The sequence below is a fragment of the Diaporthe citri genome, assembly GCF_014595645.1.
Source record: "Diaporthe citri strain NFHF-8-4 chromosome Unknown scaffold_14, whole genome shotgun sequence".
Taxonomy (NCBI): Eukaryota; Fungi; Ascomycota; class Sordariomycetes; order Diaporthales; family Diaporthaceae; genus Diaporthe; species Diaporthe citri.
The window spans coordinates 15990-40306 of NW_025064859.1; the positions used below are offsets into that span (position 1 = coordinate 15990).

The 24317-nt window shown below is 53.2% G+C and overlaps 9 protein-coding genes across 9 annotated transcripts; 5 read left to right on the forward strand and 4 right to left on the reverse strand.

Annotated features, from left to right (window-relative positions):
• Window positions 1-818: 818 nt before the first annotated feature.
• INS49_004946 (uncharacterized protein) lies at window positions 819-2892 on the reverse strand (the record flags this gene model as incomplete). The annotated part of the gene is made up of 2 exons (XM_043165733.1): window positions 819-2455; window positions 2775-2892. 2 exons carry the CDS (start codon window positions 2890-2892, stop codon window positions 819-821), a joined length of 1755 nt encoding a protein of 584 aa, XP_043017496.1.
• Window positions 2893-4859: 1967 nt separating this feature from the next.
• INS49_004947 (uncharacterized protein) lies at window positions 4860-5831 on the reverse strand (the record flags this gene model as incomplete). The annotated part of the gene is made up of 2 exons (XM_043165734.1): window positions 4860-5230; window positions 5297-5831. 2 exons carry the CDS (start codon window positions 5829-5831, stop codon window positions 4860-4862), a joined length of 906 nt encoding a protein of 301 aa, XP_043017497.1.
• A 994-nt stretch (window positions 5832-6825) lies between these two features.
• Window positions 6826-9865, forward strand: INS49_004948 (uncharacterized protein; the record flags this gene model as incomplete). The annotated part of the gene is made up of 2 exons (XM_043165735.1): window positions 6826-9359; window positions 9412-9865. 2 exons carry the CDS (start codon window positions 6826-6828, stop codon window positions 9863-9865), a joined length of 2988 nt encoding a protein of 995 aa, XP_043017498.1.
• A 377-nt stretch (window positions 9866-10242) lies between these two features.
• On the forward strand, window positions 10243-12176 carry INS49_004949 (uncharacterized protein; the record flags this gene model as incomplete). Its single annotated transcript, XM_043165736.1, has 4 exons — window positions 10243-10397; window positions 10471-10694; window positions 10754-11215; window positions 11281-12176. The coding sequence occupies 4 exons, from the start codon at window positions 10243-10245 to the stop codon at window positions 12174-12176; spliced, it is 1737 nt and encodes a 578-aa protein (XP_043017499.1).
• An 816-nt stretch (window positions 12177-12992) lies between these two features.
• Window positions 12993-16006, forward strand: INS49_004950 (uncharacterized protein; the record flags this gene model as incomplete). The annotated part of the gene is made up of 7 exons (XM_043165737.1): window positions 12993-13248; window positions 13318-14618; window positions 14695-14914; window positions 14994-15210; window positions 15272-15393; window positions 15444-15521; window positions 15582-16006. 7 exons carry the CDS (start codon window positions 12993-12995, stop codon window positions 16004-16006), a joined length of 2619 nt encoding a protein of 872 aa, XP_043017500.1.
• An 827-nt stretch (window positions 16007-16833) lies between these two features.
• Window positions 16834-17629, reverse strand: INS49_004951 (uncharacterized protein; the record flags this gene model as incomplete). Its single annotated transcript, XM_043165738.1, has 2 exons — window positions 16834-17289; window positions 17348-17629. 2 exons carry the CDS (start codon window positions 17627-17629, stop codon window positions 16834-16836), a joined length of 738 nt encoding a protein of 245 aa, XP_043017501.1.
• Window positions 17630-18500: 871 nt separating this feature from the next.
• Window positions 18501-19541, reverse strand: INS49_004952 (uncharacterized protein; the record flags this gene model as incomplete). The annotated part of the gene is made up of 1 exon (XM_043165739.1): window positions 18501-19541. One exon carries the CDS (start codon window positions 19539-19541, stop codon window positions 18501-18503), a length of 1041 nt encoding a protein of 346 aa, XP_043017502.1.
• Window positions 19542-21547: 2006 nt separating this feature from the next.
• Window positions 21548-22750, forward strand: INS49_004953 (uncharacterized protein; the record flags this gene model as incomplete). Its single annotated transcript, XM_043165740.1, has 1 exon — window positions 21548-22750. The coding sequence occupies one exon, from the start codon at window positions 21548-21550 to the stop codon at window positions 22748-22750; it is 1203 nt and encodes a 400-aa protein (XP_043017503.1).
• An 812-nt stretch (window positions 22751-23562) lies between these two features.
• On the forward strand, window positions 23563-24292 carry INS49_004954 (uncharacterized protein; the record flags this gene model as incomplete). Its single annotated transcript, XM_043165741.1, has 3 exons — window positions 23563-23583; window positions 23754-24224; window positions 24290-24292. 3 exons carry the CDS (start codon window positions 23563-23565, stop codon window positions 24290-24292), a joined length of 495 nt encoding a protein of 164 aa, XP_043017504.1.
• Between the last annotated feature and the right edge of the window lie 25 nt (window positions 24293-24317).

Sequence of the window (24317 nt, forward strand, 5' to 3'; positions counted from 1 at the left end):
GGGGAAATTCAAGTCGAGTATTTCTGAATCTGCATCACCAGACCAGTGTCAATGGATGTAGCAAGATGATCAAAGTCAAGCCAGATAATCCAACATGTACACAAGGCAAGGACACATGAGTAGCAGTCATCACTGTTGCTTTACCATTGCAGGGATACAATATGTGGATGCCGGGATGAAGAGGCAGCCGCGGAGCCACAGCCCGGAGTATGACGCACAATGGACCCTGGAATTCATACAATATGCTCTGAGGCGGACGATGCTCCTCGAATCACAGGCATCCTAATGCACAAACACCATTGCCATAATCCCTATTGCATTGAGGAGAGACAGCTAACAGACTCTGATGATGGATGCATCCCCCTCCCTATCGCCACACTTGCTATCTTTTTGTGTTTTCTGATTCCTTCAACATGAAATGCAACGCAATAGTGGTATCATCCGGTCCAGTACGCCTGTAATGCCCCAATCCTACTGAGCAATGAAGTCTGTGTCCTCGTGACAACAGACCAAATGGGGGCTCCCCGTAGACCGGTTCTGAGCCGTGCTCCTCCTCAAATCATTCTCCTGACCACTGTGCCATGCCGTGAGAGCCATATGTGCACCGGTCCGACCAAAAAAAAAAAAAAGAAAAAGCAAGCTTCGTAGACCTCGTCACACCTCAAGCAATCTTTCCACATTCTCCGTCCTCGTGGTCGCCATAACCACCCGTCCTTGTCGAAAACTCCAAAAGGTCAGCGTCGACACAGGACCGTCACACCATCGCCACAATCTTGTCCACATCTTCTTAAACCCGCAATATTCTCGGGAGATGATATTTAGAATCCACCAGTGAAAGCATCGAAGCCGCCGCCGTGGGACTTGTCGTCTTCATCGTAGTCGAACGGCTGGTTGAAATCGAACTCGGGCTTAGGTGCAGAAGGAGCAGACGCACGCCGAGCCGCCGCCTGTCCCTGGCGGCCACTGCTCCGGCCGGCCTGACCCTGACCCTGCTGCTGCTGTGCCTGTGCCTGTGCCTGTCCCTGCTGAGCCCGAGTCCGCGCCCGAGCAGCCTGGCCCGCGCCCTCGGCGGCGGCGGAGGAGCTGCCGCCCTGGCCACCAGCCGGCTCCTCCTCAACAAGGTCCCAGTTGAACTCGTGGTCCGGCGCGCCGTACTCGAGCGCTTTCGCCTTCCAGTACCTCGTCTCGGCGTCCTTGCGCTGGCGCGAGCGGCGCGCGGCCTGGTTGTTGCGCACCTGGCTGCGGCGGCGGACGTAGGCGTCGCAGTGCCGCCAGACGGCCTGCGCGTCGGCCGTGGTGTACCGGGACCCCGCGGCGATGGGCACGGGCTGGCCGTCGTCTTCCTCGTCCACGGCGGCGCCCACGGCGGCGGCCTGCGCGAGCCCGTAGCAGTGGTCGCGGATGTCCTTGATCTCGGTGCTCGACAGGTACTTGAGGGTCGTCGGCTCCGTCAGGAAGACGTGCCAGTGGTTGACGCCGTAGGGGCGCCACTCCGGGTCCGGGTGCGTCACGGGGCCTGCCTCCTGGATCCGGTTCGGCGGCACGTGCGCTGGGTGGCTCGGGGTGTTCTGGGCCGTCTGCCTGCCGCTGCTGCTGCCGCCGCCGCCCTGGCCCGGGCTCTCGAAGGAGTTGTTGGCCGGGCTGCTGGTGGTGTTCGCGGTGGCGGGCGAGGTGTCGGTCTGGGCCAGGGATGATCGTCTCCTGTGAGCAGGGGTGGGGGTGCCCTCGTTGAGCAGACGGCGGGGATCGGGCTTGGTCTCTTGCTCCTCCTCCGCGAAGCTCTCGTACTGGCTCGGAGAGATGAATTCTGGGGTGTGGGGGAGTTCGGGGTTCTCGAACTTCGGGACCGGGCTCATGTTTCTGTAGCCCTGGGGCTGTGGGTTCTGCTGGATGCCTCCACCAATGCCAGAACGAGGGTTGTAGATACCCGACGCGAAGGAGCTGGGGCCCATGCCGGAGTCTAGAGTACTACCGTAGAGGCCCATTGCGCTGGGACTGCCCGTGGGGTAGTCCATGCCTGTCAGATCAACGTCGATATGTTGAAGCTGGTTGGAGGCTTGGCCTGGGTTCGGTGCCGCGCCAAGAGCTGCACGAGATCCAGCCTGGTTCATCGCACTGGCTCCCTGACGAGTCGGGCGAGATTGGCGCTTGATTATGCCAGCGCCGGTTCCAGTACCGACTTGGCTGCGTGCGTTTCCGGAAGAGGGCAGGTTGTTGCGAGGCATGTTGTTCATGGAGTTTTCTCCGGGCGAGTACAACTGTTCGAAGGCAAATGGATCCTGAGGATCACTCGGAATATTTCCGATACCGCTCATGTCAGGGTAGAGAAAGTCGCCGTGGCTGAATCCCGGAGAAGTTCCCTGAAGACTGGGAAACTGGGAACTGAAGTAGGACTCGCCGGCCTCGTGAATCACTGGGAGAGGGTGAGTTGGGGAGAGATTCGGGAGTCGAAGACCTGGGACGAAAATTAAAGTTAGCAGCCTGGTAGCTTGCAGGGGGTGTCAGGGGTTGAAAGAGAGTGACGAGCGGGATGATAACCAAGGGAAGTGGGAAGTAGGAAGGGGGTAGGGGCAGACCGGACGAGTTGCTGGTGAGTACACGTTCCAGAACCACGAGGCCGGAGTGACATGATTGTGCCAGTATGAAAGATTTGTGGTCTCTGTGATATTGTTCAAGGGAGGCTTGGAGTGGGAGGGCTCAAGGTATCCTTGCTATGCAGTTTTCCCGGTGATGTGAGTTCAAGATATTGGCGCTTAGAAAATCAGAGGACTTACCTGAAGCAGTGTCGTTGCCCGGGGAAGCAGTATTGCCAGACACTGGCTGGATTGCCGACAAGTCAGGGGAGCCCTGGCCCTCGACTTCAGGGTCAGGCTTGACCTGTCTGGGGGGCATCTTGATTGGACTCAAGAGCTGGACGTCTTCGATCCTGTAGAATCCTGAAGAATGTGTGCTTGTATCGACTGGCCACACAAAGGCGGTTGTTGGCCAATGGTGTCAGATCTAGGATCTAAAAGTTCCGATCAGCAGATACTTATGTCTAGGATTGTAATGAGAGGGATCTCTAGACTCGTGAATGTAGTGCAATGGTGTCAGGAAGGCCAAGGATAGAGGCGATCTTCATCTCGGAGGTATGGCCTCGGGGATAGTGATAGTGGTGTTGGGGGTGTTTGAAAGAGAGGACCGGCGAATAGGGGCCGGAGAAACTCAGACGAGGTGGGATGACTGCTGGTAGCCTCCTCATGTATTCCAGAGGTCACCAAACTCCAAACGTACCTTGACTGTTGTTGCGTGGCCAGGTGGTGCTGATACGGTGCCAGGAATCAGCCTTTGTGGAAGATTTGAAGACACAACTTGTCTTGATCAGCTGTGAGAACTAGTCGACTGAGGTGCTTCGATATTCACAACGGGCATAAGTGGTAATTGGCGGGGCGCAATAGATCACAAAATGTACCCTGGCCTGGTTTCTGAGGTGATGTTCAGTCTTCCAGGGTTGTGCTGAGCCTTATTAATGCTGAAGTGATGTGGGCTGGGCGCGTTTGTTGACTAGGCCCCAAGCAAGACTAGTCCCCTCGGTGGACTGTAGTAAACAACCAGATGTGTAGCAAATGCCTGTTTCCCTGGTGCTGTATGAGGTTGCTTGGGTATTGCGTGTGTCAGGAACCTGGCTAGAATAAGGTGGCTGCTAGGATGTTACTTTCTTGTTGCAGTGGCTTGGGAACAGTTCTGAGAGAATGTCCAGGAAGGACTACCAAATTGTGTGAATGCCGTTCTGGGGTAACTGCGGATGGATAACAGGTGTTACAGACCCTTCCCTTGTTCCAGAGAATATCTGGCTAGCGCATTGCAGGCTCAGATGATGGGGGTCCTGTAAAGTGGGCTGGAGGTTGTGTCCACCTAGACCAAGGTGGCTTTCATACACCTGTCGTGATGGAGATGGCAGAAGCTTAACTCCAATACAGGAAGTTACTGGCATAATCAGGAAATGGCCTCCTCTGACTGATCCACCAAGCTCAGGGAATCGGCTCAAATGACTGATTTATTTGGCTGTAATTCCTGACCTCGAAGAAGGAGGCAGAAGGACCGACCTCAATTTGATATTGGCCGGGATGATCCGGAGGGCCCACAGAGATAATGCAAACGGCGATTTTACAAGGAGAGAATGGACCAAGACCGTAGCGTATCTCGAAAAGCCACAAACGGGACCTTTCAAAGGGGGTTCGGTGGCCACACTCTCTTCGTACGAGACGATGATCTCAAGTCAGGAGTGGGCTGAAAGTCGGCGCAAGTTGAAGTCAGTCGAAGCGCCTGGATGCTGAGTTTTTGGACAGAACCGAACGAACAGTCGGAGTTGAGTTGGGATTGCAAGCCACCCGGGTTATTGAACCTCGGGTCGCAGATTGCCAAAGGTGGTCGATGGTGTGTTGAAGGAAGGTCGAAGCCACAAAACACCAGAAGGAGGGACAAGACCCATAACAAGAGTGCTTCAGGGTTGACTGCCTGCCGGAAGGGATATTGGGACGCCGCTACTGGATTGCTCTCAGGCCGCAAAACGATGTATTTTATATCATTTGTGAACTTGGGCTGTAACGCCCAAGGAAACCGTGAGCCTGGGCAGGTCTTTGTCAGCTGGCACGTTTGGGCAGAAAGGCGGCGTTTGGCCCGACGACTGCAAATGTGGACGAGAAATGAGTAGATAGGAAGGCAACGTTGCTGCTCGCAAAAGGAAAGGATGAGGGGCAGATGGACTTCTTCTTGTGGACAAGGCACAGATGAACTTCGGTGAGAACGGAAGAATTCAACATATCGAGGGGTACAATAAAGAATTATGTAAATGACTCTGGGGGTATCTATCCGCCTCTTCACATAAACAACATGGCCGCATTGAAAGCAAGTCCAACTATAGCGACAGCAACAGTCAGGCCAGCTTGCGATGCAGTATTAGTGGGAGAAGGTGCAGGATCATCCGTCGTCCCTGTTCCCGTCGAGTCGCCATGACCAGACTCAGTTCCGTTCGGCTCTGCAGACGGCCTCACCGTCCCCTCCTTGAAGGTATCCGGCCGAAGGCAGCTCAAGTAGGTCTCGGGCGTCCACGACGATCCGTTCTCTACAATGGCCGTGAGGAAGACGGGCCAGATCTTGGTCGCGGCAGCCGTCCACAGTGTGTCATTTCCCGGAGCTGCAGGCTCTGTGCCGTGCTGGTAGAGGATCTGCTCAGACTGGTATTGGATAGCTATTCATCTTGTTAGCTGCGATGTATTCTCTCAAGGCAGTAAGCACTTGTCTGAATGCTACTCACAAAAGCCCGTTCCGCTCAGATCGCCGAACTGCTCCATACAACTCTGCGGGATTTCGGGCAAGTAGCTGGAACAGTCTCTCTGGATGCCGTTGTTGACTGCTAATAACAACGCCGAGACGCACTCGTCCGACAACATACGGCCACAGCCATAACCGTCCTGCGAGTCAAGGTCTATCGATGCGGCGCTTATGTTGGCCGACAGGCCATGGAAGATGGAAACACATGCCGTCTGGTTGCTAACGGGCGAATCAATTTCGAGAGATATGACAGAGGTCATGGTGCTATTGTCCGGGTCTCCCGAATTTGCGTCCGGGATGGGGACGTCTGCCTTCACCGCAATGCTCAGGGAATACCTGTCAAAAGTTATGAGTCCCGTGGCGTTGGCATCGTCTTTGTCGGCATATTCTGAGGTGGGAATGTCAAACAGCCCGAGAGTGCCATCGCCGCCGATAGTCTGTTCTCCAAACTGACAAGAGCCAAGAGGGACCGAGGCCAAGATGGCAGAAAGCGAGAGAAGAGAAAGTTTGGTTGCCATGGCACCTAATTTGAAATTCTCAATATCGTGTTTCAGAGTTTGAAATTGTGCGTGTGCCGAGTAGTGTTGTTGAAATCAAGGACAGGTTCGATATTCGTGGTGTATGCGAATGGATGCTACTTCACAACACATTGATATCAATGGGCGGATGTTGGCTTTTATGAATAAATCCTCGGCTTAGACGCAAGTATTTTGAGAAAGCGGCCACATGCTCGGACTCTACTTTAGAGCATCGGACTGTGGACTATGCCACTCCATGTTCAGAGTGGCTGCAGCGAATCCTTTGCAATGATGTGAGATTTAGGAGCAAGATCGTGGCGTCAGCTTCTTGGCAGGCCTGGAGCCTGGAGGGAGGAGGCTGTTTACTGAGCCCCGTAGGGCGGTCAATCGGCTTGCGCCACAGATAGAGGACATTTTCCTTTCTGGGTCATTGCGATGTTTCGGTCTTACCTTGTCGACTTCACCTCACGATCATGATGCCGAGGACGATGCACGAGGTATCTCAACCGCTGACCTTGGACCATCGTCGTTTGACCGCAGCCAGTTGGCATTACAATTTTTCGTCGCATGTGACCGCCATACGAATAAGCTTCCTTCTAGGGCATCCCATGTTGTCGAGCGAGCATTTGATAGTTCTAGAAATCACAAATAATGTCTGGTGATGAGGCTCGTACGTATTTGGCAGGATACTTGGCACCTGAAGCAGGAGGCTGTCGTCAGTAGGGTTAGGGTAAGCTTCTCGAGCTGGGGGTGCTTGGGCAGGGGTGACTGGGCCGACATTGGCCTCCCAAGTGTGGTGGGTCGCGTCTCCAACATTTTGGGGACTGTTCGACGCGTCCGCTGTAAGTGCAGGCCCGACGCGTCTATCCACACCACTTTGACCTTCGACCAGAGCCACGATTTGGGCTACCCATGCACACAATTGGTGTCAGTCAAGTCCCCAAGCCATTTTGACGATTTCAATACGCACGATAAAGTCACTGCGTCTGTCATCATGGCTGCCCCTTCCTCTCCAATCACGTACCCCCCAAGCTCGTCGCCTGCAGTTCCTACGAAGCGACCTTTTCGAGATGGCTACCAGCAACCAACGAGACCAAAGGCGAGGGGAGGCTTCATTATGGAGGACTCTGATGAGGAGGAAGATCTGCCAGAGGAGCCAAGCCCAAAACGAATTATGCTCAACGATCTGAGGGCAACTCCGGACTTGACGGCGAGCAACACGGAACCAGAGAGTCCTCCTGCTCTCGGAGAGAGGCCAGCAGGAGCAGACCAAGAGCCCGTTCATATACCAGACGCACAGCCAAGAGACGCCATAGCTGTTGACGAAGAGGAGGAAGCTCGCTATGCTCGCCTCTTCAGCCGAAACGAGGCACCAACGGAGACGCGTATACCGACACGGATTGGGAGGGACGGCTACGCATTCGTCACTTGCTCGGGCAAGTCCGATGGCGTCCTGAAACGCACGACTACGACCAACACTGCCTACAAGGACATGGTTGCTGAGCGATCGAGGACAAAAGAAGGCCGGGCAAAGCGCGCCTACTTTGGTATCGATATCCACAAACTCATGGGAGATGCAACCAAGGAAATCGAAGCTTTCAAGACGAAAACGAATCCGGCCCCAAGCCATACGAGACCGGTCATACAGTCCGTGGAGGACCGATCCGGGAATCTCAGAAAGCCCAAGAAGACCATGCTATGGACGGAGAAATACCGCGCCCGGAACTTCGTAGACCTCGTGGGCGACGACTTCACGAACAGGCAGGTCCTGCGATGGCTCAAGCGCTGGGACACGGTTGTCTTTCCGAACTCAGCTCGACCCAAGCCCGCCGCGCCGAGGAAACAAGCGGCCCAGCAGCAAGAAGAAGAGGAGAAGACACACAGGAAGATTCTGATGCTGACCGGTCCGCCTGGGCTGGGCAAGACAACACTCGCACATGTATGCGCACGACAAGCTGGGTACGAGGTCATTGAGATCAACGCAAGCGATGATCGAAGTCGAGATGTTGTGAAGGGGCGTATCAGGACCAGCTTGGGCACAGAGAGCGTGAAGACGGTCGAACATGCAAAGCCGAAACCCGGTACGAAAGCCAAGGTTGCCCGCCCAGCGTGTGTCGTGGTGGATGAAGTGGACGGTGTCACAACCGGCTCCGGTGCCTCGGGAGAGGGTGGATTCGTCAAGGCTCTGATCGACCTGGTCATGACTGACCAGAAGAACAGTTCTGGGGCCGCAGGCGCATCGGCTGCGCGGAAGAAAAAGAAGGGCGACGACTTCCGCCAAATGAGACCCCTGATCCTCATCTGCAATGATGTCTACCATCCGTCCCTACGTCCCCTCCGCCAATCGGGCCTCGCAGAAATCATTCGCATTGGCAAGCCATCTGTTGATGCCGTCGTGGGCCGACTGAAGGCAGTCTTTGAGAAAGAAGGAATCCCCTGCGAAAAGGATGCTGCACGGAAGCTTTGCGAGTCAGCATGGGGTATGTCGAATGCACTTGATGCCAAGAAGGGCGCCGAGAGTGCTGCCGAAGGCGATCTTAGAGGAGTGATGGTTGTGGGAGAGTGGGTTGCTGGCAGGCTGAAGGCGCAAGATTCGAAAGGTCCGATACAGCTCACACGCCAGTGGGTCGACAAGAATATTGTCCAAGATTTGCAACACGGTGGTGGCGGCGCTCGTGGACTGGGCCGCGGAGGCGTCAAGGAGATTGTCAGCCGTGTTTTCCAAGAGGGCGCTGGATTTCCCCGGCAGGCCGACGTGAGCGTGAACAAGAAGACACGGCACGAACAACCACAAGCTCAGCTGGGTTTCACGGAGCATTTGAAGAAGCATGCCATCGAACGGCTGCGTGAGATGGTGGATACGAGCGGCGAGGTGGAGCGAATCCTGACCGACGTCTTCTCGGAGTACCCCAACCGCGAGTTCAACGACGATTCCTATCTTTCCAAACCAACCGAAGCCTACGAATGGCTCAGCTTCCACGATGACTGCTCGTCACGGCTCTACGCCAGTCAAGAGTGGGAACTGGCGCCTTATCTCAGCCAGCCCGTATTGGCTTGTCACCACCTCTTTGCTAGCCCACACCGACCACAGGCCAACACGGGTTACGACAAGCAGTGGCGAGCCGCAGAAGGTGATCCTGGAGCCGAAGAAGCGCCATTACCCTTCACCGGGCCTCGTGCCGACTATACTGCGTACGAGACAGTCAAACAGAACCGGGCCTTGTTGCAAGGGCTCCAGGGCCAACTACCGGCGACTTTGATGCGGGCCTTCAGAAGCCCGGAGGATATTGCGACAGATTTCTTGCCATATCTGGTCCGTTTGGTCTCACCAGATGTTAAACCGGTCGTCGTGGGTGGAAGCAGTGACAAAGGTGCTGTGGCGAGCGTTCGGCGAGAATCCGAAAAGAACATGGTCAAGCGAGGCGCCGAGGTGCTGGCCGAGGTGGGCATCGCCCTGGTGAAGGGCAAGATCGAGGACTTCAACCCGTCGATGGCGGGACGGACGCAGTGGGTGTATCGCATGGACCCGTAAGTTAAACAGCCCCTGCCTTCCCTAAACCAAATGCTGACCATCTCACAGTGACCTCGACATGCTCTCAACCTTTGAAACGGCAGGGGCACACGTCCTAGCCGCACAGATCCCAGTGCGCTACGCCGTCCGCCAAGTCCTCGACCAGGAACTGCAGAAGACGATCGCACAGCGCGAGACGGCCGCCCGCCAGGCGCGCTTCAGGGCCGGCATGGGCGGCGGCGCCGAGCCGGAGCAGCACGACCTGCTGCCGCACGACGACAAGGAGAACGCCACCGCCGGGCAGAAGGCCCTCGCGATTATGCCGACCATCGTAAAGAAGGACTTCTTCGGGCGCGTGGTCCTGGAGAAGCCGCTGCATGAGATTGACGGGAACAGTGGGGGCCAGAAGAAGGGGCAGGCGGCCGATAAGGAGGAGAACAAGGTCTGGGTCACGTATCATGAGGGGTTGAATAATGCTGTGAGGAAGCCTATTACCTTGGAGGATTTCCTGAAAGGGCTGTGAGCTGTCATTGCGAGAGGCATTGGGATACTTGTTGGTCCTAGACAATAATGCATTATGTGGCGTTATCAATGTTTGTCTTGCCCTTTCAGATGTGTACTCTTTGGAAGCCTTCCTTGCAATATTGCTGTCCACCCTCACCCCTCTCGAGGAGTCTTTAGGCTGTCCAACGTTGCTTGTGTGACGGAGGGGCCTGTTGCATGATGTACTAGGCTGCCTTGGGCCACCTGCAGTGGCACTGCATGTCAGATGGGCTCCCAAGCCGGACTGCGGATGACGCCTCGAAAGCTCGACCCCTCGACAGCCACCCTCTTCGTGTTGGGGACTCTTCTCAAACAACGGATTCAGGGAAAACACATTGAGGATGGTCTCCTGTTGCAATGGCTCTGACGACTCGTCAGGATGGTGACCTCGCAACACCTTCCCCTCTCCTGGCCCTCACGCCGGGGTTGCCTGCCCCTCAACTTGGTGACCTGAGGAGATATAGCAGCAGCGAGTTGTACGCCGGGTGGTATCTCGCCGACCCGCAACAACGGTCAGTCTACCTCCGTGCCCACTTCGGGCCCATCAAGCAGTCTATTTGTTACTGACCTTGTGCATCCTATCAGGCTCTCCGATCCAGCCAAGTCCGCGTACGAGAACGCCCTCGACATCCTCAAGAAGACGCTCACGATCGACGAGTACTCGACACCATGGCTGCAGCGCCAGAGCTGCATGGGGGACGTCCGGGACGCGGTGTTACGGGCCATGGAGGAATACAGAACAAAGTCCAAAGGGAACAAGGTCCAAGAATGGCTTTCAAGTTGTTCGGAAAGAGTCATGTACTATGGAGGTAGGCAGTTGAGCAAGGCCCATGACGTACAGTCGATTTGGCTGATTCAATGAGCGCAGCGATCTTCGACACCTTCGCTCAACACCACCCGGAATACGTATCCTTGGCCTGGGGAGCCATGAAATTTCTCTTTATCTCGGTGCTGAACCATGAAGAGCTTCTCAGCGAGATTTCCAAAGCAATTTCCAACCTGGCGGACGTGCTGCCACGGACTGAACTCCACTCGATCCTCTATCCTACGGCTCGGATGCAAGAGGCGGTCTCGCTGCTATATGCCAAGATTATGGAATTCGTCGTCAAGGCGATAAAGTGGTGCAAGAAAGGCAAGGCTATGCATGCTATCGCTGCCATTGCACATCCCTTCGAACTCAAGTTCAAAAACATAATCGACGAGATTACAAGACGCTCAAGAGCCGTAGACGAACTGGCGAACGCGGCATCCAAAGCTGAGATACGGGATTTGCATTTCACGGTACAACAAATGCATAAGTCAATCGCTCACCTCACCGAGATGATGGCATGTGAGTTCAAACTACGAGCTAATGGCTTACTCTAACCTTGTAAGACTTACTGATGAATGGAACAGTCCAGCAACAGCAACAGACGCTCCACAACCAGTCACTGCTGAGCCTTCGAGCAGAACATCAGCACATGTTTCGAAGAGGCCAGATCGAGGAAATCCGGAGCACCATGCTGATGCTCGACGATACACCAGATTCGTCAAAAAGTCTAGAATTTTGCAAATCAATGCGAAGGCGCCGTAGGCAGACACTACCAACACAGCTGCCTGTTGCTACACTGTCGAAACTTAGGGCATGGGTATCAGACCCTTCTTCTTCTATGGTTCTCGCCCAGGGACGGGGGATCAAAACGAGTTCAGTGGATTTTGCTGTCGACTTCTTGGATGCTATTCTGGACCGCAATTATCCGGTCATCTGGGCACTACCCGGTGACAACGACAGCCCTCAGCCAAATCCATCAGTCACCGGCATCATAAGGTCCCTGATTTCACAGCTCCTGGAACTAGAATCTGGTCAGGCCCTGAATGGAGGAGCGAGTCCAGTCCACATAAGGCAATTCCAAGGCAACACAAGCATCCGACACTGGTTTCAGCTTCTGGAGCACTGCATCGCCGTCGTTCCTCGCTTGTTCATAATCCTCGATACGAGCCTGGTACAACGCTCCCTTGAGCATGAAGCGGAAGATGAGGAATACTTCACGCTCGGCGATTTCATAGACAGTATGTCAGACATTGTCACTCGCCGAGACAAAGATGGGCTCAAAGTCGTCATTGCGTCTTGGAGGTTTGATACGGCTACTTCCTTAGAAGCCTGCGAAGTTTTCAAAGATATCCAGTTTGTCACTGACATGGGTCGTCGGGTAGAGAGACTCATGCGGCAACCAAAATATCGAGCCATTCTCAGAAGGAGAGAGCATTCATGTTCGAAGAGATTCAACTTCCCTGTTGATGAGATTGCATAGATCTTGAAGCTATGAAAGTCCTTACATCAAATTACGTTGTGCGATAAGAGGCATGATATGGGTCAATAAAATAGCCTACCGTTGATTCGCAATTCACATCAGTATCTTCCCCTGTTCTAGTTGGTGACCAGAATTGGTTGAAATGGAGCTGCTTCCTAGCGCTTACACAGCGTGTTGCTGCACTACATGTTGTGTAACCACCTGGACCGCTTTTAGGAGCCTAATGCATTGATGCCTTGTCCTTCAGCCTCCAAGCGGTTTCTTAGAGCCTCAAAAAACAAGCGGGGTAAAACGTTCGCTCATGACACACTGATGTCCTACGCCGCTTTGCGCAACCAGACCAAAAGCCGCGCAAACACACGCGATATCACTGCTAGAGACGCCACGATGGAGCAAAACAGTGGAAATGCCCCAATTCATCGTGCTTCCGCGGAGTCTCGACCCATAGCCGAAACGGGGAACACGTTGTTCATGGATCCTACAATCTCCAAAGACGATACAGTGGGAGACCTGTCCAAAACGAGAGAGATGCTCTCAAAATTCAGCAGCGAGCCTGGAAGAGGTGGGTAGTCACCGATTGTGAATCGGAAGCAGTTTCTTATCTATCGTTGCACAGAATTAAAATGGATGCGTTCTGTCCAAAATGATGGCGATGCGTCTCTGGGTCAGCAAAAGAAACCCGAGTCAATCGCACAAGGACGCTTTGGTGTGCCACGGGTGTCTCAATCTGTGCCTAGTGGTGACGAGCCGGAGAATCAGGCAGACAAAACGAATAGTCTTGAAAAAATCCATCCGATTTCAGATGATGAGTCCGACATGTCGGACGACGGGGGTTGGAGCTGGTTCCCGGATACCAAAGCCAATGACCAGGCAAAATGGCGTCGGACGGCTCTGGCAAAGCGAGCTAACGTCGGTGGAACGACTGCAGAAAATACTCCAAACCCGAAAGGAAATGTCCATTTTCAGCTAAATGGGAATACTTCCAAACCCATTGATGGATTTGATGAGTGTCGCGAGTCTCTTGTGGCGGCTTCGGCTGCAAACGAGAATTCACACTCGACCCAGGCTTCCGGTACGAGTTCTGTGTCCGTTGACCGGAATAACGACACCGGTGCACTTGCTAATCAAAACTAAGAAAAAGAAGTTTCGCAGGGCCCCGGAATAGTCTACAGTCCAGGGAATCTGGTTGAAAATATCTCAGCCGCTCCGGAGGTCTCCCCAGTACGTTCTGAAAGACCGAGCCCTGGCTCCAAACCGTTTCTTGAGGACCAGGCCCGGAACCAGCGCGACCGGGCCTCGCAGGAGCTTCAACCAACTATGGCCGAATCACTAAATGCGATTACGGAGAAGTTCCTCAACATCGATGTCCTGGATCAAAGACAGGACGTTTCCCGGTATATGGCTTACTTACTAGATGCCATCGATATGCTTGGCGCCAGGATCAACTTCCTCGAGGCCAAGGATACCGATAGTAGAAAGCATCCCACCAGTCAGCTTGAAACTCCCCGATCGCCCGGAAGACATACGGACATCTTCGTTGGTAAAGTGCTTCACAGGGTCACCTGTTCTAACAGAAACCACCATCATCCTGTTGCCTACTATGAAGATAAACCAACCTACAGAGACCGACACTCAGGGGGCGAGGGAAAGCTGATGGGTGACAAGATTGTTCACAGTCTTGACGACTACCTTGGTCTGCGGTCGAAAGTATCTTTTCTCGTCGTGCACGACCATTCTTGCACAGGCCACTTCCAGTCTGACGACCGCACGTTCGAGGATAATCACCGACGGAACCTGGGACCAAACAAAGAGAATCTTCGAGTAGTAGCACCTCTGCTCCAGGAAGCATTGCTTAAAGTCGCGGAATACTCCCCAATACAGGGCCTCCCGCTAGCCTTCCTCAGAGACCAGGGAATGGGCGCACCGTACCCGTTTCTATTTCACCACCACAAAAAACTCGTTGAGCTCGCCCGAGAAGAGATATACGAGGGTGTATTGCGTCCTCTGCTAGATTTCTTGGCCACAAATTACAGAAAAGAGTACGAAGAGGCCAATTCTCTGTTCGAGGCAGGAGTTGTGAAGAGTTGCCATCTCACAAAGCTATTCAAACCAAACCAAATGGTTATCAGCCGAAGTGAATCGAATGTATTGCAAGCATGCATACTGTATAGCTGCGTGATACTCCAAAGAGGCAAAGTCTTATTCCAAGGCTGGTCTTTCGTTTATGATGGCAATGGGTTAAAGAGGAACCCTTGGGTACAAGAGATCGATGGCTTACTGGATGAGCGGATTCGGATCGCGGATCTCAAAGTTCACCCGGCGAAATTTGCACGGCCCGAGGACATAGAGTACCTTGAGAAAAGAGGCAGAAGATTCTGGAGCATGAGGAACCAAACATACATCTGTTACACTGGTTGGGACAAAGCCCGACTGTATCACTACGTATGTGCAACGCCTTACTTCCCCCAGCAGTCCTTCTGAAACACTTGAACTTGAACGTGGATCTGATGCATTACAGGCTGAAGAAAGGTTCATGGTCGACATGGCAACTTATAAACTGATGCATCCATTCTCTAACCCTTCTGGCGCGGTCACGGCAGAGCTCATCGAGGATCAGGTGTCTGTGAAGCTAGATCCTTGGCCCCGGAAAGTCGACAAAACCGAGGAACTATCGGACAAGGCCGCGATGATTCTTCCAAGCACGATATTTGGTTTCAGACTACAAGCGAAGAAGTGGAGTGAGCATGTCCCCTCTTCATGCTATAGTCAGAAATGACACGGCATGATGCACGCGACTTGTGAACTGACGATTATTAGTCAACCTGCTTGTTGATAATTTTCACAGTATCAAATGGCATCCAGAGGCCTTCGGACGTCTCGTTCTCGATGATTCTGTGAAGAAGATGATTTATGCACTGATTAATGTACAGAAATCAGCAGGCAGGATGGATGATATCATTGCTGGCAAAGGTAATGGCTTGATCATTCTGCTCCATGGGAGTCCAGGCACTGGGAAGACTTTGACAGCAGAAAGGTATGTGCAACAGGCCCCGTGTTTACAATGCTGAGAATGTCTAATCATGGGAACCACGCAGCGTCGCGGAGATTGCAGAGAAACCACTGTATCGTGTCACATGCGGAGATATCGGCACTGACCCAAAGGACGTCGAGAACTATTTGGAGACGGTCCTGTACCTGGGAAAAACTTGGGATTGTGGTATATTAAGCCCCAGTCTCAATCTCGGAAAGTCACTGACTCGGCCACAGTCCTACTTCTGGACGAGGCAGACGTGTTTCTCGAGGAACGTACTATGGCGGACCTGCAAAGAAACAGCCTGGTATCAAGTGAGAAGCCACAGATGAATCAGTCAGACTTTCAAACCAGAAAGATTTTAATGCTTCTAGTCTTCCTCCGCACGCTCGAGTACTACGACGGGATTCTCATTCTGACCTCGAACCGCGTCGGCACTTTCGACGAGGCATTCAAGTCCCGCATTCAGGTTGCCATCCACTACGAGAGCCTGACCAAGAAATCCAGGAGGGCCATCTGGCGCAACTTCTTTGACATGATCGAGGAGTCGGAGGACGAGGATGCAAATATGGCCGAGTTGGAAAGGAGACTTGACGAGTTGGCGGCACATGAGATGAACGGGAGGCAGATCCGAAACGCACTGCTCACTGCCCGACAACTTGCGAAGCACGAAGGGGAGAGGCTTGACTGGAAACATTTGAACCAGGCTATGAAGACAGCGGCAGACTTCAATAAGTACCTGAAGACGGTCAAGGGTCACAGCGATGATCAGTGGGCGCGGGAGGAAATGTTGAGGTAGTGGATGATGGTGTTGAGCAGAAGTTGATTTCTGTCCTTCTTTTTTTCTTTCTTTTTTTCTTTTGGCATATGGTTCTTTCAGTCCTCCATTCTCTTCTTTTGTCACAGCTTTGCATGCCTAGGTGCGTATGGAGCCGTGGCAGTCGTCTAGGCTCCCAAGTCCCTCGAGCAAGGCAAGATGTTAATAAATTGACATGAAGCCATTCTTGATACCATCCTCCCATTTGGATTGGGTTGAGTAAGGCCTTACTATGCTTCGGCTTTGCAGGCGGAAATCCGGGCAAAGTGTTGTATCAGAACATCGCTAAAGACAGGCCTACCTTAAATCGCGAACGTTATTGACATAGCATTTAGGTTCAGGTGATGAATCAATGGGGAGCAAAATGCATTCGATACTCGTGTTACGATCTCCGCAGATCCCATCCTAGTAGGACCTCCCATGCACTCGCCGGAGCTGGATGCCTGTTCTGAGTGACACGCAAGACCTTAAAGTGACAACACTCCTACTCCTAAGCGCCTGGCCGATGTAGGCACCAACGTACGGGTTCCACGTGCCATTGAACAGAGAATTGCTGGTGCGCCAGCGAAGGCCAGAATCTGAGCGATCAACGTGACAATCCTGCCGCCCAAGACTCAGTATTCCTGACTCCCTCTGCGGGGTCGCCGAGCATTCTTTTGCGAACAAGTTCATTATCCTGGCAGGCAGAACTTTCTTGACAACCCCCACCGGAGCCGAAGGCATATCTGTCTGGCGGAGCAGATGTACGGTGCCCCCTTCCTCAGTCTCGCACCCACCCTTCATGCTACTCGAAACTGGATATTCAAGATTTATCTCTTCTTCTGCTCAAGCTCTTGCCACTTCCGCGCGGCGGCGTGAGATTTGATCGTGACCATAAGCCGAGGACGGGATCGTGTCTTCTCGGGAGGGTCTGACTCTGCTTCGCCCTGCGGCATCTGAAACTCGACGGTGCGTCGAGTGCCGCCGGTTTTGACTCGACGAGCTCCATCCGTAGCAGCCTTGGCCTGAGCCGCAGGCTCTGTGGAGCCTTCTTGGGTTCGGCTTGGGCTTCCCTTTCGAAGAATTCCACGCAGCTTTGGGCGAGAGAAAGTGCCTCGAGGGGGGGATTGCGCATTCGTGGTCTCTTCAAGACCACTGGGTGCTTGTGGGGCGCTAGCCTGAGCATCTCGGGTGTCATTTGTCGGTATCTTCGTGAGCTCGCTGGGTGAACACGTTTTGCGGTCTGGCTCTGGGCTCAAACCCACCCACTCCCACATGAGGTGATCCTTACCCGTCTTTTTCAGTCTACTGTCTCTGGAAGAAGAAGGGCAAAAGTAATCTCACCTGCGCCGATGCGGACTGCGCAGTATGCAAAGGGGTCTCCAGTGGCAAGGTGAGGACCACGTCGACGGGGTATCTTCCATCGTGCTTGACGACGCGCCGGATCGGCCCATCATAGGTTGGTTTGGGAATGCCGGTCGTCAGAGCTTGCTCGAGGTAATCCAGAGCCTCGCAAGTCGGACCACCCAACGGCCATCCTGGAGAATCATTGTCGCTATCGGGGGCGCCGTCGTTCTCGCTTGCATTACAGTCCGGGGTGACTGGTCGGCGACCTGAGGAATCCATGGTGGTCGGACGACGAAGTCTTGTCGTAGTGTGCATCGATGGGACCAGCAAGGATCGGTCAAACTGAGAAGCAACGGGCCGTTAGAGACTGTTTCCGAGTGTGATTCACAGCTGGGCCGGGGAAGTTGCCGAGGCGATTATTCCCCTGATTCAATGAACCCATTCACGAGAGGTTCTGAGCACGTCAAGGTCAGGCGTCGTTATTCCTAAGGGGAAGTACTCGGTGCTCGGTGATATGCTTGTCTGCTAAGCGTCATTCAAGGTGCCCAGTCATTGTATGTCGACCAGGTACACTAAATTGGCAACTAAAGATCAAAGGGAATATCAGTGATGTCCTGGGTGGTGATATCAAGTTGTATTTTTACATTGTGACTATTATTGAGGGATTCTGACACTCAGATGTCTGAATTATAGGGCATGGTAACATGGGCGCTGTAAGGTTGAAATACTGCTCAAGCTTCTTGTGGTGTTGCCACGAAAGAGAATAACACTAATCTGGATAAGTATGATGAACAACTTGAAGCTCTTTGTGCATTATTCTGAAGATAGCGGAAGACGCAAAACAGAAGACGTAAAAGAAGACGAAAGGAACAAAATACACAGCAACCAATGTATAGCCTCTGTCAAGTACATGGGTAAATGTGCATGTAGGGCCAACTGGTGTTTATTGAAATTGGATTTACACTAAATGCAGGAGTGGGCCGAATAACGAATGCTACTTGGTATGTGGAAATATAATTCAACCATGGCAGACAATACTTGGAACGTATTGTATCAATTCGTTGCGACAGGAACCATGCATGGAGGAAAGGATGGATGGATAGAATCATTAGTTTCAATATCTATTTCATATAGAAAAACCCAAGCCGGTCTATATCTTTCGTGGCTGGCGTCTTGCCAGCTCACCACCGTTCTCATTCTTCCATGTGCCCGCATAGTGATGAGTAACCAGAGTCTCGCCGATCGGGCCATCCGCCTCATCGAATTTGTTGGTCATGTTGGCGAATGCATAGCCGGGCAAAATGGTGACATCGAGCACCCGCACTGGCTCTCGGATGTTTTCAATCATCTCGCGCTCGATCGGTCGCCCCAGAGCCTGCCCCAGGCTCTTCAGTATGCTCCGTGTCATTCTCCGGGGGCCGGTATAGTCGACAATATCCCCGACGATCTCCATTGTCAGCTCGGCAATGGTGACGTTCGCCTCGGCTGTGCTCTGATGAATCGAGTCCATGATGTCGTCGATAACCATCAGCATGTGTGGTAGTCCTGGCTTAGACAAAATAGTCCAGCTGGCAAACTCGTGGGTGTAATCCAAACCCCATCCCGCGTCAAACTCCCAACCGACCAGTAGTGACGTCTCGTTCCTATGCTCCTCGGGGATCCATTCATCAATGGGGAAACCCTCACAGGAGACGTCTAGGTCTGACCATACACCGCCCTCGACGTACAAGAGGAGGTATCTTAGAAGGTCCGCTTTGAGGATTGGAACAGTGAGACTGAGATATGCCTCAACGATATCCGGGCGTGATGCTGAGAAAGTCTTTTCCACCCAATAGTCGGCCGAAGGATCTGAGAAGAACTCATATCTGTATGTGGGATTCTGTTTGATGCAAGTCTGTGTCCACTCTTCAATGTCCTGGCTTTTGCCTTTCGGCCCGAGCTTGTACCATATCCTTTTTGGAATGCCCTCGTCGGCCAGGGGTTGCACTTCTTCAGCTGGCTGCTCTGGGCGTTCCCCGAGGCCTAGGCCGTATCCTGCAGGTATATGGAGATGCTCAGCCAGTTCGTCGGCGATTCGGTCCTGGTGGTTCCATGCCTGATATAGAAGGAAACATAGCGCTACTGAGGAGGCGAGTAGCGTGGTTTTCAAGGTTTTGGATCTAGGCGATACCTGTTGTGCTTGTAATAACATGGTGTATGCTGTTGTTCTAGCGCGAACCACGAAAGATCACGGACGAGAATAGGTGCCACGGAAACGCAGCCTAGATGACTGTGTCCTCGCATGGGTTCATGGCATTTGTTATGTGGTCGACGAGCGCGGCCAAGTCTATCTGAAACCCTCCTATATGACCTGGATTGACTCGAGGCCTGAAACGATTTTGGCTTCCCGCACGCAAATAGACCTCGTGCTGTGAGACGGGTTGCGGGAGCTACTCGTGCGCCATGTGTTCTGAATTGGTGTGCTCCAGGTCCAATTTCTTGGAGACCGATCAAATCAACCCATAGCTTCAGAATGACTCGAATCACCGGGTTCGTCGCCTACGTTCCCTTGTCAACATGGCCATGGGACCAAACTATTACTACGGTTCAGGAGCCATCTTCAACCTTCCTGTACCAGTACCTGACCAGAAAATTGACAATGAATAAAACCTTGTGAAATTGTACATTTCTATAAAGATGCCAAGTTACCGCTAAGATCTTGACGTTCCTTCGGCCCGGGTAGCTTCACTGTTAACGTCGCATTGACGGTTGACGAGCCGCTAAAGCTTATTCCAACATCCTTGATGCCGGATAGAGTTTATGCTTGATTGGGCTTGCGCGGCATCACGACTGACCAAGAGACTTGGGCCGGCCTAATTCAGACCGGCGGCCCTTTCAACAGTCGCCTGCAGCGGAAATAAGAAGTGAGCAGAACGGCCTAATCAGGGAGCATCTTTGAGTGGCGTGCCTAGTTTAACACAGCCTTTCCTTGTCAGCTCAATAAGTGTCAGGCCGATGAATACTTGGATGTCACGTTATGGAAGACGATATGGGACGAGGATGCGGAGAAGTTGAAACATAGGGAGACGGCCGTTGAGGCAATGATCGGCCACCGTTTCTCGGTAAAGCCGAGTCGGGCTCAAGAAATAATCCGGTCTTTTCTGTACCTAGATAACACTGGAAGCTGTGAGACAGGTACAGTAGCCCATACCATGCAATAAAGAAGTACTCGTAGGAGAGTGGCATTCCAAAGGACCCCTTGATTTCAAGCCCCTCGTCTGCCGGATGGACCGGCTGACAACTGACCGAAACCCAGATTTGCATCTTGCAGCTCTCATCAACAGAGGGGTCTCTGGCGCGGGATACTGAAGACATGACCTGACTGATCAAGCTGAAGCACTCTGTATGGCTGAAGATGGCAGTCAACGGGCAGATTTTCTAACTTGGCTGACGCTTGCACTTCCTTTTGGAAAGCGTTAATCCAAACAGGGACTTCAGTTGGGCCTTACGCTCAAAGCTCCGTCTTAACATGTCTTCGTTCTCATGCCCAGCGCCAATCCAATCATTACTAGCAACAATTTGGTAATCGCGATTGGCGGCACTGATTAACAGACATCCAATATCAAACGATTCCAGGACCACATCAGGAGCTAAACGCACTCTCTTTTCCCTCAACAGTGGAATGGTTCAAGATACATCAGGTATTCCGAGACTGTATCACTATTTCTGCCGCAAGCAACCCTCCAGGCGTTGCCAAACCTGCCAGCTGTGGGGTCCTCGGAGACTTGTCCTTCAAGCCGATCCTTAGTCAAAGCCCTTTGAGCCAGCCATATCGTCTCTCCCTAAATCTTCGCAAACCTCGATTGATTTTGCGCTGTTGGACTGGCACCATGGACCAACAACCGGGGCCCACTCATTGGTACGAGTGTAGATGGGAGGGCAAGTTGGCCAAAAGTGCACTCTGACAATGGAAGATATGCAGCCAACTCAACCCCTAACACAAAGGGCCATTCACGTTGCTCGACCTGCAAACTTCCTTTGTTACCCCAAATTACTTGATCACATTATTCTCCAGCCCTTTGTGTGCAGGTGATACAACACGTATATCACTACTCTCTCCAGCCTCTCTTTCCTACAGCTCTGTTGTGATCCAGATCAACATCTACAATACAACGTTCAATAAACAGATACATTTCACAACAATCAACATTCTACAATATGGTCTACAAGACTTCACTCATGGGCCTATCCCTCGCTGCTGTTGCAGCAGCTGACAGTGCGGGCCCAGCAATTCTTTATGCTGCCTCCTACTCCGGCGACATTACATCACTGTCCTTGGAAAACAGCAACGGTGGCTACATGCTCCACAAGAACTCCGTCGCAACCGGGTGTGGTGCCAATCCTGTGTGGCTTGAGCAAGACAAGGAACGAAACCTCCTGTACTGCTCCGATGAAGCCGGCACTATTGGTGTCTTTGGGGTCGATTCTGAGACACCTGGCTCCTTAGAGCCCATAATGCAGATGAATTCATCTTATGCCCCAGTGGCCAGCACCCTGTTCAACGTGGACGGGAACCATGGCATCGCCTTCGCGCATTATGGCTCACCTGACGGCGGCCCACCCGGTGCCGCAGGTATCACCACTTATGCTGCAGGTGCTGATGGCGGCCTCCAGCTCACTTTTAACTTGACCACGGTCTCTGCTAGAACCGGTCCGAACCTGGAGCGCCAAAGCGCATCACACATACATCAGGTTGTTATCGACCCGACAGGGAAGTTTATGGTAGCTCCAGATCTCGGCGAAGACTGTGTACATGTATACCGTGTCCAGAATTCACCTCAGATTTCTTCGCTAACGGACATACAACTCCCGCCCGGATCTGGGCCCCGTCACGGCGTGTTCCAAAAGGTTGGCAAGAGCACGTTCTTCCACGTGGTCAGCGAGCTGGCCAATACCGTTACATCCTTTAAAGTCTCGTACGTTGGAAACAACAACTTCAGCATGACCCAGGTCGGTCAAGTTGGCACCTTTGGTGACAAGCCCATCCCCGCTGGTGCCCTCGCAGGCGAGATAATTATATCGCCGGACGGCTTCATCACCGTGTCCAACCGTCTGGACAATTCCTTCACGATTCCCGGTTTGGACCCGAACAACCCAACCCAGGAGGAGCAGTCTGACTCGCTTGCTGTCTTCAAATCCGACAAGCAGGGTAAGCTTTCCTTTGTCAACCTCTACCCGGTAGGCTGCCAGAGCCCCCGTCACATCCAAGCCAACAACGATGGCTCTTTGCTTGCTGCTGCGTGCATGGCCAACAACCGGGTTGTAGTTTTGGAGCGGAACAAGGCTAACGGGGAAATTGGCAACTTCGTTGCTAATTACAGCCTGACGGCGGCAACCTTTGTGGGTTGGCGTGATGGATAAAGGCCCTCCAATTCTGTAAGATTTATTTCACTCGGTGAAACGCTCACGATTTAGTTGGCTTGTGCTCCTCGAATAAATTATTCATTAGATACACTTTCTGACACCGCCTCTTGTACTAATGACATATTTTCTCAAGCCTGCATTCAAATAGACTTTCAAAATTCTACGTAGACTTGTGAGAACGCATAAGAATGACCACACTCGAGGACGAGATTTATAAATGATGAAATGAAGTCATCAACGTGAAATGTAGGTGTATATTCCGAAACAAGATACGATGCTCAACAACAGAGCCGGAGAAATGTCAAATGGTTACTTCTTGAATTTGAGACTCTCGATGCTTGGGAACGTACCAGTGAAAATATGCGAGCACCGGGTGAGCTTGAGATGCCCAATCAAGACTTTGTTGACGAATTGGCAGTTCGAGTCCATGTTTTTATTGAGGTCCACAAATTCCTGTGCGTGAGGGAAGATAATCTCCGCGCAGGTGGCGTTGGACCATCTGGCTCCTTTCCATGGGGCATTTGATCCGCACCTCACGCTAGATCGTGCGTAGTCTTAGGAAACTGTCCATCTGCCGAGGCCATTATGAATGTCTCTGCATCCTTCCTCTAATCACTCTCGCGTGCTAGGAGGCATGTACGAGATGGCCGGACCTCTCAGCCAAGAAATGGACGGATAAGGTTATAGCCGTCGGTCTGGATTGAACACGGGGTTCCCCTCGTTGTGCCCCGCTTCCAATGTTTCCTGGACGGATGTTCACGCCATGTTCTTGTCCTAAAATGCGACTCAATGGAGAGCAGCCACAGCAAATGGTCGAGCGTCCCCACCGAGTCCCCATGGCGTGACCCAGATCCCCAGCCGTGCTCGACGGAGAGAACGGGGAAATAAAAGAGGACGCCCGCCGCGTCCGGGGTGCACGGCCTGGCGTGGGGCAACGCGACCGACGGGCGACGGCACGCAGCTGCTGTGCGTGGCTGACCTGACGGGCGACATGATCTAGGCCAACGCGGTGGGCGGGGATACGGGAGGCGTCACGGTGATCGGTCATGTCAGCGTCGAGTCGGCTTGGGCGCCGAGGCATGTCGCGGTGCACCCTTCGTCAAAGTACCTCTACGCGACGATGCAGACGCCGAGCCTGCTGGTGTCGTACGAGCTGGATGGGGACACGGGCTTGGCTGGGGAGGAGGTGTTCCGGTCGTCGCTGATCCCCGAGGCCAGCTCGTCAACGTGGTGGGCGGCCGACCTGGCGGTCTCGGCCAGCGGGCGGTACCTCTGGGCATCTGCGCGTTCCATGTCGACGGAGTACCCGGGCCACATCTCGGCATATCTCCTGGCCGACGACGGGGCCATTATTGAGCACATGTTCCAGGCGCCCACGTCTACCGACGGTGCCGAGGGGAACGTTGTCGCGCCGGCTCCGTGGTCGGACGAGCACATGGCGGCGACCTACTATGGGTCGCATGTCGTCACGGTCTGGAAGATGGACCACCCAACAACGAACTCGTCCGATGGCTTGACACGATACCAGACAGCTAGTGAAGTGGTCAAGGTCGGGCCGGCCAGC